Raw genomic sequence first — 15,774 nt, forward strand, 5'->3', positions numbered from 1 at the left:
TCTTTAAGTGTGAAGCCTTTTTTTTGGACTGGTACTGCTATATCCTGCATCTTTACACTGCCCAGCAGCAGTTTATACATCGCACGTGTGTATTGTGTATACATGGAGAATTTGTGCAACTTGTCTCTAGGTCTGACACAAAGAGCTGACACTCTAACTATCACGGAACAGGAGATTAATAGGATTCTCTTTAAAACCTCACCATAGGAAGCATTTGGGCCTGATAGGCCACAAGACCATTTGGAGGAGCTGGAAAGGCTCAAAAAGAAGGAAATTGAGCTGTTCGCTCACGGCAGCAAGTTATCTGAATATTACAGGCAGAGATTACTACTTCGTGGATTCCGCATCAACAACAGACCCACAATTGGCGCAGATACTGTAAGCCTGCATTCTATGAGAGGTGGTGCCAGGTCCTTAATAGGGCCTCTTTGAACTTGATTATTTTGGTTATTGAGGAGGTGGGGGAACAACTTAGCCACACAAGGAAGGATATACTCAAAGTGGAAATCCTCATTGAACAGTCTAGCGCTGGTACGGACGTTGTACAATCATTGGAAAGTCTTAAGACCAAGCTGGAAAAAATTAAAAGTGATCTTATTCACTTTAAGAAGTTGAAATTCAAAAAAGTTGTTAATGACTATAAAGATGGAAGGGTATACCCGTGGCTGAAGCAAGACCCCAAACAACGCAAGAACCAAAGAGGGAGAGCACCCCAGGGAGTCCAAGAAGCCCACACCAGTGACTCTGAAGCCCATTCCTCAACAGAACGTCAGAGAGGCCAAAGTCCGGCCCCTTTTTTAGGCCAATCCAAGGACAAGGAGAAAGGAAAATTAGACGCGGGGGCCAGGGGAAAGGGAAGATCACACTATCCCCTACGTACAACGGAGCACAAATTAGTATGGACACCTTGGTTGTTAATCTGTCTGATTACACTCTTTTTTTTTTTTTTCCAATGTTTTTATTAGGCATTTTTAGAGAATACAACGTTTCTGACATATTTTGTTGCCTAACATTTTCCAAAACATATTTTTTAAAGGGGGGGAAAGAAAGGCAACCTAAGTTGTCCAGAAAAGAGGGGGGGAGCCTTCGTAGAGAGAAGGTAAGGAAGGAGGGTGGTGGGGTAGTTGAGGGGGTGTGAGGGAGGGGTGAGGGGGGGGGTGGGGAGGGGAGGGTGTTCTCGTCCTACTTGGCTGATAGGGTGTTGCTGGTGAAATTCGAACGAGTTTTTTTTTTTTTTTTCTCTCCTTATGGGGGGGGAGTTAGACTCCCACCCCCCTGTGCTGGTCGGGGCGCTCTGGTAAAGTGGAACCAAGGTTCCCAGATATCTTCAAAGGCCGGGGTTTTTTGTCTGAGGTTGGCTGTGAGCCTTTCCATAGTCATTACTTCCCCAATCCTTTTCTTTATCGTACTGAGCGCTGGCGTAGCTGTTTTCCTCCAGGAGGCCGCAATACAGCATCTCGCCGCTGTGAGAATGAAGGATATTAATTTCCTGGTGGGCCGAACTATATTCGGCATGGGTGCAGCCAACAGGAAGGTCAGTGGTTCAATAGGAATTTCTAGGCCGGTGACCTCTTTTAAAAGAATTTGGACCTTGGCCCAGTATTTCACAATTTCTGGACAGGTCCACCAGATGTGGGCCATGTCCCCTCTATTACCACAGCCTCTCCAACATTGGTCTGATGCCAGAGGGTAGATCTGGTTTAATCGTGCTGGGGTAAGATACCAGCCAAACATGATTTTATAGATGTTTTCCTTAATTGTGGTGCAAAGGGAAGTTTCTGAGGCTGCCTGCCAGATTTCCTCCCAAGTCTCTCTTTCTATATTAACGTTTAGATCAGCCGACCATCGCAGCATGTAGTCGTGCTGTGTTGGGGACGTTGAGCGCATTAGGATATTATATATATCAGAGATAAGTCCCTTCTGGTGAGACTTGTCCTCACACAGGAGTTCAAACGAAGTGAGAGTGGGGTATTCTGGATGAGGGCACGTAGTTCTAACAAAATTTCTAATTTGTAGATATTTAAAGGTGTCCAATTTTGTAATTTTAAATTTGTTCCTCAGTTCTTGGTAGCTCAGGAGCTTCCCTAGGCTCAGTACGTCGGCAATCGCCTCTATACCCCGTGTGTGAAAGTGGGCGAACAGCTTAGATCCGCATCCTGGAGGGAATTTAGGGTTATTAACGAGGGGGGTGAGTTGTGAGTTTGTGGATGTGAGGTTAAATTTAAGTTTGCATCTGGACCAGGTGTCCCACGTGAATCGTGAGGCCTGTAGCTTAAGATTGTGTAAGTGGCCATCTCCTCTGTTCAGGCTCCAGAGGCAGGCTTGCAGAGAAGGCAGTTTGGCACACCGAGTTTCCATTCCCACCCAGCAACATCGGGTCGGGTCTGAGTTCCACATTACTACCTGCCTGAGCTGGGCGGCTAGATAGTATTTGGATAGGTCAGGTACCCCCATCCCTCCTCTGGATCTCGTGGTCATCAGGACTGATCTGGCTACCCTGGGCCTCTTACCCTGCCAAATGAAGTGGAGGAGTCTATTCTGTATATATTTTAGATCGGCGGCCGGGACCTGGATTGGGAGCGTCTGGAATAGGTACAACATTCTTGGGAGTATATTCATTTTGGTAGAGATCATCCTCCCAATCCATGAGATCTGGTAACCTTCCCACCGATCTAGATCCCTTTTGATCTGGTCCCATAGTTTCGGGTAGTTATCCCTATATAGGTCCCGATAGTGCCTAGATACATTAATTCCCAGATACTTAATGCATGAGGGGCACCATCGGTAGTTGAAATTTAGCTTAAGGAGTTTGACTGTGGGTTCGGGAAGACTAATATTTAGGGCCTCAGATTTGTCGCTGTTTATTTTATACCCTGATACCTTTCCAAACTCCGCCAGTTCCCTCTGGAGGTTGGGGAGGGAAGTGAGGGGTCTGGTCAAGGTCAGGATAATATCGTCAGCGAATAGGGAAATTTTGTATTGTTCGGTGGCCATGGGAATACCCTGGATGTTTGGGTTTTGTCTTATTTTGGCCGCCAGTGGTTCAATCGTGAGAGCGAAGAGAAGAGGGGAGAGGGGGCAACCCTGTCGGGTACCATTTCGAATGTGAATTTGTTCCGCTCCTCCACCTGATAGTCTAACTGATGCGGATGGAGTTTGGTAAAGCGCCTGGACCCCCTTAAGAAAGGAGTCCCTGAATCCGAATTTTCTTAATGTTTGACCTAGGAACAGCCAGTCAATTCTGTCAAATGCTTTCTCTGCATCTAAACTTAGTAACATAGCTTGTGAGTCTGTAAGGTGGGCATGGTCAACTAGGTTAATGATTTTACGGGTATTGTCTGAGGCCTGGCGGCCCAGGACAAACCCGACCTGGTCCATGTGTACTAGTCTCGGGAGAATTGGATTAAGTCTGTTCGCCAATATTTTGCTATATAGTTTTAGATCATTGTTCAACAGTGAGATTGGTCTATAGCTACCGCATTGTGTGGGGTCCTTCCCTTCTTTAAGGATTATGGCCAAATTGGCGGACGACATTGAAGATGGGATAGGACATCCTTCTAAAAATGAGTTGAACAATTGTAAAAGGTGGGTGGACAGGGTGGGGAGAAACTTCTTATAGTAGGCATTTGTGAAACCATCAGGGCCCGGTGCTTTAGAAATTTTGGAGGCCTTAACGGCCCATTCTAGTTCTTCCGCCGTTATTTTGGCGTTCAGGAGAAGGAGTTCCTCCTCTGTTAATGAGGGGAGGTCGCAGTCAGCTAGGTAATCAATGGTAGCCGATAGCTCCTTCGGATCTGGGCTCGCAGAGTGAGCCCTTAGGTTATATAATTTAGAGTAAAATTTAGTGAATTCCTCTGCTATTTTTTTTTCATTGTATAAGAGTTCCCCAGCTTTATTCCGAATCGCCGTTATTTGCGATCTTTTGTGTATGCCTCGTAACTTGCTAGCAAGAAGTCTGTCGGCCTTGTTCCCTTTATCGTAATACCTCTGACCCGTCCATTTAAGAGCTTTTTCAACTTTGTCCATTTGAATTATTCTTAAGTCGCTTCTGGTAGAAGTCAACTGTTTATAAATTTTCCGGGAAGGGTTATTTTTATGCTGTTGTTCTAAACTTATTATTTTGTCTGTTAGCTCTTTGGTTTGTTTAAATATAGTTTTTTTCCTGTGGGAGGCAATCGAGATGAAATGTCCTCTGATTGTCGCCTTATGGGCTTCCCACAGGCTCGCTGGAGAGGCAACAGTGCCTATATTTATCCGGAAATATTCCTTAAGGGATTTTTTGATCTCCCGTACTGTCTCCGAGTGATTCAGTAGGGAGTCGTTCAGTCTCCAGGAATACGAGGTTGTTTTCACGAATGGGATGGATAGGGTCAGGGTGATGGGAGCATGATCTGACCATGTGATTGGGCCGATGTCAGTGTCTAGGGCGGCCTCTAGAATGTTCTTGGTAGCAAGAAAGTAGTCTATACGGGAATATGTCTGGTGAGGGGCCGAGTAAAAGGTATAATCCCTTTGCCCCTGGTGTTGTGTTCTCCAAATGTCTAAAAGTGAGAAGTCCCCCATTATGTCCTTGAATTTTTTCCCCAGTCTTTGTGACTGGGTGGATTGTTGTCGCCCTGGGAGGCTCGATTTATCTTCTTTAGGGTTGAGAGCCATATTTAGATCGCCTGCAATAAGTAGCGATGATAGGTATTGGGGGTCAATTTCTGCCAGAACTGTTTTTAAGAAATCTGTCTGGTTCTCGTTTGGGGCATATAGGTTAATAAGGGCGATTGCCGAGCCTGAGAGCGAACCGTAGACCACAATAAATCTTCCCTCTGGATCTGCCTGGATTTTAGTAAGATTAAATGGGGTGCCCTGACGTATCAGAATGGCGACCCCTCTGCGTTTACTACTATATGAGGCAAAGTAGCTCATCGGGTACGCATGCTGGAATGTTTTGGGCGGTTCCCGAGATGTGAAATGTGTCTCCTGGAGGAAAACAACATCACCTCCCAACCTCTTAAGCTCCTGTAGGGCCAGGCGTCTTTTTCTGGTGTTGTGGAGGCCCTTGACATTTAGGGAGATAAACTTTAGAACTTGTTGGCGTGACATTCTGTTTGGAATGAACGTTGACTAGTTGTAAACTCTGAGTTAAGATGATAGCTGGACAGCCAAATGGGACGGGGGGTAGGGTGGGAGGGGAACCGCTGGGATAGGATCAGCGGGGGTAGAAAAGAGGGAAAATAGACCCTATTTGGGGTCTGTAAAGTTTGAGACCGGTCTGGTTTATAGACCGGTTGGGGTGGTTTAAGACCCTAGGGGGGCGGGTCCAACGACTGTCTCCAGCAAGGGTGGGCCGAGTAGAGACCCTTAGCTAATGGGGGTTACAGCCAGGACATGTGGTCCGTGGGTGACCCAGATGATTGGGATTCTCTCCTGTATGGGCAATGTGGGGAGTTGGAAGGGGAGAGGGCAGGCGCCAGGCTGCTCAGTACTGAGGGTGGACGGTGGGGGGGAGGAGGGCGGGGGGTTCAGGGGTAGGCTGGGTAGGGGGCCGCTTCTGGTAAAGGTCCGGATAATGTATACCTGGCTTCTATATTGTATTTTCAGGCGCTCCTAGTGTGTACCTTGACCGCTTGGTTAGGCGACTATAAGGGTAGCATGACCCTGTGGTTTCTTGGGCACTCCTGGGGCGGTGAGGTTCGGGAGCGTCCCCTCTGTGGAGTGGTCCTTGGGGTGAGAAGAGGGGAAAGAGAAGAGGGGGGGGGGGAGGGATTGGGTGAGGGTGTGGGAGGAAAAGAAAGAAAAAGAAAGAAAAAGGGGGGTGATATGGGGGGAGGGAGGGGGTTGGGGGAGGAGACAAGGGGTAGCGGGGGGGAGAACAGTTCTGACATATCGTAAGCGTAGCGTTCAAAACCAACATTGTACCTCGTATTTGATAAGCTGTGTGCGTACAATACTAGACAGATTGGTTACATACAATACTGTACTGAAGCACTCCACTCCTAAGCTGCCTTGGAGCGGCGATAGTCACCCGAGACTTGACAGAACGATCCGTGGGTGGGGGAGGGGGGGGCGGGGGGAGATTGATTATAGGGGCAGGGGGGTGGGCTGGGGGGCGGTAGGGGGAGGGGGGGGCTTGGGGGAGGGGGGGGGGGGTTGGGGGAGTGGTAGGGGGAAATTTGGAGAGGCGGGGGGGGTGAAGGTAGTGGTAGGGGGGAAATTTGGGGGGAGGCAGGGGGGGGAGGGGGGAGGAGGGGGGGGGAGAGAAGGGAGGAAGGCAGTGGTAGGAGGAAGCGTGGGGGGTAGGGGGGGTAAAGGGGGGAGGTGGGGTAAAAGGGAGAGGGGGGATGAGGGAGGGGGGGGAAGGTAGTGGTAGGGGGGAGTTTGGGGGGGAAGGGGGAGGGGGGGAGAATGGGGGGGGAGAATGCGGGGGAGAGTGGGGGGATGGGGGGGGGAATGGGGGGATGGGGGGGATAGGGGGGGGAGAGTGGGGGGGATAGGGGGGGAGAAGGGGGGGGGAGAAAGGGGGGGGGGGGGAGAAGGGGGGGGGGAATAATGGTCGGGGTGAACACAATGCATGCACCTTTAGGCCACATAGACATAAATCATTTCCTATACAGTGCGGCTGGAGGTCCAGTGTCTCTGTTGGGCCCTGGAGGGCCGGTGAGATCCAGGGTGAGTCAACCTGGGAGTGCTCCTTGCCTTGGTGGGGGGACTTTCATAGGAGGGGGGGGGAATGGGAAGGCAGAGGGGGGGGAGGGAGGGGAGGGGGGGAGGCCAGGAAGGTGGGGGAGGGGGAGATGGGAGGAGAGAGGGAGGTCTGCGTGTGAAGGGGAAGGGGGGGGAGGCAAGGGGGGGCCTGAAGGGAGAGAGGGGAGGGGGAGGTGGGCAGGTGCCGCACCAAGAGCAGTGTGCCACAGTGTGGAGTCACCCGGTGGGGAGCGCCCCGGGGCGCTGCATCTGAACCTGTTCAAGCCTCCGCTGGGCGTCTGTGCGGGGCCATCCCATGTATGCGCTGATTGGGGGTCTGCGTGGGGGGGAGGAAGCCAGGGGACCGGGCGCCGCCGGCATGGGGAGTGCAGGGGGGACCAGGTTTGAGTACGTGGGGCCAAGCGTAGGCTGAGGGGGAGCGGCCAGTAGTTGGGTGCCGAATGGGGCCGGATGTTCCTCGCGGGCCGCCGTAGATCCGCTCTGGTGCGCCTTCCGATGACGTCACCCGGCGCTCGTCTAGGGCGGTGTGGAGAGACTCGTTGGTGCGGGTCCTCCTCGGCCGCCATCTTGTGGAGGACCCCAGGTAGCTGCAGGGTGAAGGAGCTCCACGAGGGGAGAAATGGCCTCACCCGTCGCCATCTTGAGGGCTCCTTGGGGTTGGAGGCTATACGAGCCAGGACCCTCCGCGAGGCACCAGAGTCAGCCTCGTGGGGTCCCACGCTTGCTGTGGTGTCCCTGAGGCGGCTGTGGTGTAATGCTGCCTCCGTAACCGGTCGTGAGCTGCAGCAATCGTCGGGGAGAGGGATGGCCACGTGTGGAGGTAAGAGAGATCCTGTCGCCATTTTGGGGGGGGGGGTACGTAATTTCCCTGTAGATGTTGTTGTGCTTGCTATTGTGGTGTGTGCGTGAGGGGCTCTTCTAATGCGGGCCGAGGTTTGTGCAGGGTAGTCCTCTATTTGTCCCGGGACTGTCTTTGTTCCGCAATCCTCTCTGAGGCTCGAACGGGGATATCATCTCTGTCCCTGTCTCGTGGTCGGCCATCCGGGCGGTGTTCCGGCTGGGAGGGCTCCAGCGGGAGTCCCAGGACTTTGGCCAGGTGCTCCATGTCCTCTGGGTGGCGCAGGGTAAGGAATTTGCCCTTATGGGGGACCACTAGCTTGAAGGGGAACCCCCATTTGTAGAAAATCCCCTTCTCACGGAGGAGTAGGGTCAGGGGGCGGATGGCCTTGCGACGGTCCACGGTCCGCTTGGACAGATCATTATAAATCTGCAGCTGCTCACCTCTGAACGCGATCGTGCTCTTCCCTCTGTTTGCAGTAATCAGCTTTTCCTTAGCTGTGTAACTGTGTAGGCGCACGATCGCGTCCCGCCGGCGGTTAGGGTCCTCAGAGCGGGGGCCCAGGGCCCGGTGCGCCCTGTCCATTTCCAGGTCCCGCGGCTCAAGCTCGGGGCAGAGGAGGAGGAAGAAGTCAGACAGGTATTCCCGCAGGTGCGAGGGCAGTACGGTCTCAGGGATACCGCGGATGCGTAAATTTTGGCGGCGATCCCTGTTCTCCTGGTCTTCCTGATTATCCTTTAAGGCATTAATCTCATGGCCCAGGCGAATTATTTCTTCGTCTGCGTCAGTTTGGTGGTGCGCAGCCTCATCTAGCTTAGTCTCCAGTGTGGTTGTTCTTTCCTGCAGGCCGTGGATGTCCTGCCTGATTTCTGCCACAGCCTCTTTTAGATTGGATTGCAGGGACCGTTGGAGTTTAGTGAGTAAACCCTCTAAATATTCTTTGGTTATACCTCCGTCCACGAGTGGGGTGGCCTCAGCGGGGCTCGGTGGGTCATGGGGGCCTTGTTTGCTTTTCTGGCCTGAGGCCTGGGGGCCATCTTGCCTCTTATTCCCCGCCTCAGCGGGCCGCTTTGCGGGCGTGAAGAAGTTCCCCACTCCCTGAGTTGAAGGGTTTTTCCCCTTAGATGTCATCCTGACAGGTTCGGGGGTCGGTTTATGGGGTTTTTGAAGTTTTTTGGTGGGCTAAAACTTCTGCAAATTAGGGTTTAGTCGAAAGGGTCTCTGGAGCTCTTCCGTCAGCCGACCTTCCTGGATGCCGTCATAGACACGCCCCCTGATTACACTCTTAATCAATGTGAAATGTCTGTCTAAGCTTGGGGGCCATCATATGTACATACTACATTGTTTAATGATTTGGAGGTTGACCTATTTAAATTCGAACGTGTATTAAACCTTAAATCGTTTTTTTCTAACAGGTCTACAGAATCGGTGTATTCTAATATCCAACCAGGGACAGGTAATCCTCCTATGGAACAACAAGGGACAGTTAATTTGGCCACTGACCAGCAAGGGACAGATAATTCGGCTTCTTATCAAGGTACCAAAATGTGCAAGCTCAAATCTACTTTTGTCCCGCCATTTAAAAATCAATCAGTCAGCACATATATACGACTGGTTAAGGCGGACATTGCAAGGTACAAAAAAAACAAACATAGGGCTACATACAATATGTCTGTTCAGGAAAAGGAAGCATTAAAATTTTTGACTAATAATAATGACATTATTATTAAGCGTGCAGATAAGGGGGGTGCCCTAGTAGTGCAGAATTACTCAGATTATAAGGCTGAAGCCATCAGACAACTGAGTGACATTAACTGCTACATTAAATTGGATAGGGACCCTACCTTTAACTATGCGAGAGAAATTAAGGAAATTATCCAAATGGGGGTTAATAACCGGTGGATAACAGAGCCTGAATCTGAGTTTCTAACTATGTTGCATCCTAAATGCCCTATTTTCTATACCTTGCCCAAAAACCACAAGAATTTAAACAATCCCCCGGGCCGGCCTATTATAGCTGCTATCAATTCTGCTATCAATTCATTAAATCAACCCCTTGCAAAATTTGTAGACACATTTCTACAACCTATAGCACAGACAGCCAAGTCATACATCAAAGACACGTTTGATTTCCTTGACAAATTAAAAAAACTCACCTGGTGATGGGACTAATCATATTCTGGTTAGTTTAGATGTGTTTAGCCTTTATACAATAATCCCCCATGTTGAAGGTCTTGAGATAATCAAACCCGCCCTCATTCGCCATTATAGTGATACTGTTCCAATTGAATACATTATGCTCCTTTTACATTTCATTCTCTATAAAAATTATTTTAGATTTGAAAGTGATTTCTTCCTGCAGATTAAGGGGACAGCAATGGGCAGTAATATGGCCCCTGCTTACGCTAACATATACATGACACATTTCGAAGAGCAGTACATCTACAAATCAGACTTTTTTGTGCATATTAAAAGCTATTACAGATATATTGATGATCTGTTTTTCATATGGTTTTTTTTTGCACACTGCACACACTGCACACACTGACACTGCTCATTGCTCACACTGCACACTGCACACACACTGCTCACACTGACACACTGCACACACACTGCTCATTGCTCACACTGCACACACACTGCTCACACACTGCTCACACTAACACACACTGCTCATTGCTCACACTGCACACACACTGCTCATTGCTCACACTGCACACACTGACACTGCTCATTGCTCACACTGCACACTGCACACACACTGCTCACACTGACACACTGCACACACACTGCTCATTGCTCACACTAAACACACTGACACACTGCTCATTGCTCACACTGCACACACACTGCTCATTGCTCACACTGCACACACTGACACTGCTCATTGCTCACACTGCACACACACTGCTCACACTGACACACTGCCCACACTGCCCCACACTGCACATTGCTCACTGCACACACTGACACACTGCTCATTGCTCACACTGCACACACACTGCTCATTGCTCACACTGCACACACTGACACTGCTCATTGCTTACACTGCACACACACTGCACACTGCACACACACACACACACCTCCCAATACACATATAAATAAATCAGCCTTACCTTGGGGATGATTGGTGAGGCATGTGGCTGCAGGGGGGGAAGGGGGGCACTGCGTGCCGGTGGGGGTGGTGCTGCGGTGGAGGGGGGTGATGGCTGCGGGGGCCCCCGATGCTGCGGGGGCTGGTGGGATGGCCCGGTGCAGCGCGGGGGGGCAGGTAAGTGGGGGTAGGTTGGCGGTACGGCCCGCGGTACGGCCCGCGGTGACAGGGGGAAGCCGGGACCGGAGGGGCATCCCCCTCCCATCTCCTGTCACGTGGTGTCAGGGGGAAGCCGGGACCGGAGGGGCATCCCCCCTCCCATCTCCTGCCAGCAGATGCTTGTTTTGACGCCACGCTCCATTTCTGGTTTGCTTTTGTCTCCTACATTTGCCACAAAGTGTTAAGCAAAAAAGTTCAACCCACTTCAGACCGTGGCGATTTTTAAATATAGTACCAGAAAGTACTGCCGTTACGGTGGCGTCGGTGGGGAGGTCGCGCGGCAGGGAGCTGTACGGTGGAAACTGGTTGTATAGCGTTTTTTTCTATTCCATAACCTAGCCTGTTCACGTGGTGTCAGGGGGAAGCCGGGACCGGAGGGGCATCCCCCCTCCCATCTCCTGTCACGTGGTGTCAGGGGGAAGCCGGGACCGGAGGGGCATCCCCCCTCCCATCACGCGGTGACAGGGGGAAGCCGGGACCGGAGGGGCATCCCCCCTCCCATCTCCTGTCACGTGGTGTCAGGGGGAAGCCGGGACCGGAGGGGCATCCCCCCTCCCATCACGCGGTGACAGGGGGAAGCCGGGACCGGAGGGGCATCCCCCCTCCCATCTCCTGTCCCGCGGCCTGTCCCGCGGTGACAGGGGGAAGCCGGGACCGGAGGGGCATCCCCCCTCCCATCTCCTGTCCCGCGGGGTGAATATGCGCTGATGCGGCGGCCATTTTTTTTCCGCCACCCCGTTACTAACGCGGTGGTCTCGGGGTGGACCCCGAGGACCGCGTTATAACGGGGTTTACCTGTATTATCTGAAAGTTGCTGTGTACCACCAATGGTGGCATTCAAAAGAGGGAGGAATCTGGCGGATAGCCTGATACATGCAGATAATGAGGGTAACTACAGAACTCCTCATTTTCTGGAGGGTGGCAGACCGGGTAACTTTAGATGCATGAGCTGCTCGGTCTGTAACAGTCTGACTACCGGTAGTCAATTCAGTCACACCCACAGCGGGAGGATCATAAAAATTAAAAATAGAATCACATGTAGATCTGAATATGTAGTGTACGTAATAAAGAGTCCATGTGGTCTTCTTTATGTGGGTAAGACCATAAGAATGTTAAAAACAAGGTACATTGAACATAAAAGTGTAATTCGAAAAGGTACAGATCCCTCTATTCTTGTGCAACACTGTGTGGAACACAATCATAATGTTGCCTCTTTACGCATCATGGGTATTGAGTCAGTAGCACCTAGACAAGGCACTCCAGATAGGGAGACTTTCTTATTGAGACGTGAAGCATTCTGGATACATGCTTTAAATACCAGCAACGGTATGGGTCTTAATGAGCAACAGAATTTAAAATGCTTCCTTAATAGAAGGTAATTTTTTGTCTTTCTAAAGGCATATTTGATCTTGCACCATCCATGGGCTCTGCACTTACCTGTTGGGAAGATTATCCTTTTTTGTGTGTGTGGTTTTTTTTTCCCCACCCTCCCCCTCCCTCACTCACCCTTCCCCTCCCTCACTCACCCTTCCCCTCCCTCACTCACCCTTCCCCTCCCTCACTCACCCTTCCCCTCCCTCACTCACCCTTCCCCTCCCTCACTCACCCTTCCCCTCCCTCACCCACCCTTCCCCTCCCTCACTCCCCCTTCCCTGGCTGTGTGTACCCATTTCTGACCTAGGTATACACACTAGTATATTCTATATACTGATGTACTGCACATTCTTATGTGGCATTTCACTGTAACTTTGCAGGATTATACTGATGTCATCAGCAGTATACAGTCACATGTTTTTAATAGTATATTGCTGTATTAGTTTTGTGCACATATGCTTTATTAATATTTTGGTGTGTGGTTTATTTACACTTTCAGGGTGATTTGTAGGAGTGTCTCACTCCTCCCTGCTCTGACACTGATCCCATGGCGACGGATACATCTTTGTCCAGCCCTGTGAGTACAGTCTTGATTGGTGCACGCCCCCCGCTCTTTCCCCCCCCCCCCCCCTGACAGCCGGGTCACGCTGACGTCATCATGGGGGAGTGTTCAGTCTGGGGAGAGGTGTGGCTGTGGCTGCAGTCCTCCAAGACAGCTCTATGCTGTATTGCCAGGGATTTGGACCTAGATGTTTGACGTCACTAGGGGGCGCCATATGGTAGCTCTGACGTCATCAGGTGGGCGTCAACATCCTGGTTATGTGGCAGAATGGGGAGGGGTGAGTATCAGGGGGGTGGTATATATTTTGACTGTTTTCATGTGTTTGGTAGCCTTCACCTTGAGAAAGGCAGTATTTGACTGCCGAAATGTTGGATTTCATGGCATATTAAACCTCCTTTTGAGTAAGACCGTGTGCCTGCTTCTTCTTCTTTGTACTGGAACATTTGGGACTACAGGAGCTCCCCAGGACCAGCGCACCGGCAGCTAAGTACCCCACCTTTATTACCCTTGATATTGAGTGCGTGTCTCATCCTCTGTCTATATATTATTATGTCACATGTATTTCTGCTATGAAGCGCTATGTACCTGGATGGCGCAATATAAAGATATACTTACAACAATAATATTCTCAATATAACCTTAGAAAAGACATGTGTGTATGTTTTCCTTTAGAACATGTAGCTTGTGATTTTATCCATGTTCATGTTGTAGACATTTCAGTTTATTTTTAAACAAATTGAATAAAGACATGTGAGGGTGTAAGGGTACTTACCACCAACAGGAAATGAATCCATTTCTCTCTTTATTGGAGTCAGATGTTCCCCAGTGTCTGCCTCTTCCATCTCTGACTTAATCTCTAACCTCTCCAGCACAACCACTGGAAAACCTGGCAATGAGAAAAGGAAAATCCATCCTGTAACGCTGGAGGGAGGGAGGGCTCTTCTTCTGATATTGATATAAATAGAACACCTCTTGTAAAAAAATGTGTTACTCGCCCTTCTGGCACAAAATGACTAAAATAGCTGGACATATTATATCTTACCTGCTGGTGGTTCTATAAGAAAAAAAACAGGTTTAGTTTAGGTGTTTGACTCGCATAACGTCAAAATAATCATATATTTCCTCCTTGCAGATTTCAAAGCCACCAAAATATCTCCCGTACTCACGTAACAAGCGTGGATCCATGTTGGTAGGGGGCAGTGCTGCTCTTGAAGTGCGGAGATACTGTAGGAGGTTCCTTGATTTATATTTTTGGGATGCCAAGTGTGCCTGTATAAACGAGAAACAGAAGAAAGATCATGTGTATGATCTGTTTTTATTAAACAAATATACAGAACTTAGTATAACCTTTCAAACCTAAGGTTTCTTACAGCAGAAGACAGCATACTACATATGGGCCTGTAAGAGGACATGTGCAGAGGTATGCAATGGAGACTTTAAGGTGAAATTAAATAAGGCTTTTATTGCGCCTGTTTCTTTAACACAAGAAAATCATCCAAACGTATGCACATAAGGGGTCAAACAAAGCTTCTGTTCCACTTGGGAGTATTTCTAGTGAAACCTATGCAGTCCACAACTCCCTTTAGATTAGCATGTCTCCCAGCCCCAAACATGTATCTTGATATGTGCAGATATACAAAAAGTCTTAGAAAGGAAAGTCTTATCTGTCTCTTGTAGAGAAAGGTTTCCTTGTTCTCCAGGTTTAGAAGTACTTCCCCCTGTGTCTTGCTGGCAGCTGCAGTCTCTTCTGGCAGGCTCAATACGTCTGTCTCCTTGTTCAGCTCAGGTGTGCTAAGGAGTCTCACTTCCTGTCTCAGAGGCAGGCTTTTTTCAACACCTCTAATCAGCCAGATGCTGATCAATTAACCAGCACACTACTGGATTAGAGGCAAGTTTTCTGAACAGAGTAAATCCCCTGTTACATACCTCCCCTGTTTGTGGGAAGCTTGGGCTTGCCACGGGCAAAGCCCATCCTTCCAATCTCATTCTAGATATCTCTGTGACTTGAATGAGAGTGGATGGAGGAGAACCATCATCCTGCTGGGATTGGAGCCCTTCCTCCAGTTTAGTAGTGTCTCCTCCAGAAGGTGCTCGAGATCAGCAGTCCTCAGTCGCTCAAGGAGAACTTTTTCTAAGTACAGTCTTTCTACTGACCACGTGGTCTTGAGCTTTCCCCTGTGCCTGGCACTCCTCTTTTTGTAGGCAGACTGTATGGCGACAGTCGCAGAGCGCCGATGCAAATTGCTCTCTCTCGCCATCCTTCCCATGTGTTCCACTTTAGCACCAAATGTCCACTTCCTGGTATGACAAGAGCGCCCAAGAACAGCCACTTGAGCCTTCAGTTCTTGAAGCTGTCTTCCTGCACTTTTCCCATTCAATGTAGTCGCCAGTTCAGCTTCTTTGGGATTGAGTTGCTATTCCAACTCCATTTCCAGAGAATGTCCTATCTTTTCAGCTTCCTCAGCTAAGGATTCCTCTGGCTTTGATTCTGCACTCCTACCCCTGTTTGTTGCCTGTTGGGCGGTTGCAGGTTTGGCTAGTGCTTTCTTAGGTGGCTCAAACTTCGTAATCTTGTTTTGAAGGTGAGTGGTGCCCCCAGCTCACACTGTACCCTTGTACTTACAGGCCTTAGTTACTGTGGGATACCGATGCTTGGACAGAGCCAATACCTTTTCCCGTATTGGAGGCATCTGTAAGTTACTGGGCTGCAGAGTCTCACTCTGTTTCTTGAGTGTTTCCTGCCATTCTCCTTTCAGGGTCTTTATTTCTTCCCTGTGCTTTCTCTGAGCTTGCTTCCACCTATCATTCATTATTTTGTGGAGCACTGTGAACTTCTTCACTTGGGCCGCAGATACTCGTCCCAGTTTCTGGACCTTTTTGCGCTCCCTCTTGTACCGAGTCACCTGGCCTCTAAGCTTAGCTTCTAGCGATGCTTTGGTGATGGTCAGGGTAGCCTTCAGTTTATCCTGCTGCTTTGCGAGGACGCAC

General features: G+C 49.8%; 1 protein-coding gene across 4 annotated transcripts in view; it reads right to left on the reverse strand.

Annotated features, from left to right (window-relative positions):
* Positions 1-15,774, reverse strand: part of LOC142488349 (uncharacterized) — an 88,270-nt gene that overhangs the window by 62,328 nt on the left and 10,168 nt on the right. For all 4 annotated transcript variants that reach the window (XM_075588762.1, XM_075588761.1, XM_075588759.1 and 1 more), the window contains 2 exons: positions 13,953-14,055; positions 13,559-13,672 (listed from right to left, as the gene is read on the reverse strand). In XM_075588762.1, the coding sequence (XP_075444877.1) occupies positions 13,559-13,672; positions 13,953-13,971 (133 nt within the window). In that variant the 5' untranslated portion in view covers positions 13,972-14,055. The remainder of the gene's footprint in view (positions 1-13,558; positions 13,673-13,952; positions 14,056-15,774) is intronic.

This window comes from Ascaphus truei, chromosome 2 (assembly GCF_040206685.1).
Source record: "Ascaphus truei isolate aAscTru1 chromosome 2, aAscTru1.hap1, whole genome shotgun sequence".
In the NCBI taxonomy this organism is placed as follows: domain Eukaryota; kingdom Metazoa; phylum Chordata; class Amphibia; order Anura; family Ascaphidae; genus Ascaphus; species Ascaphus truei.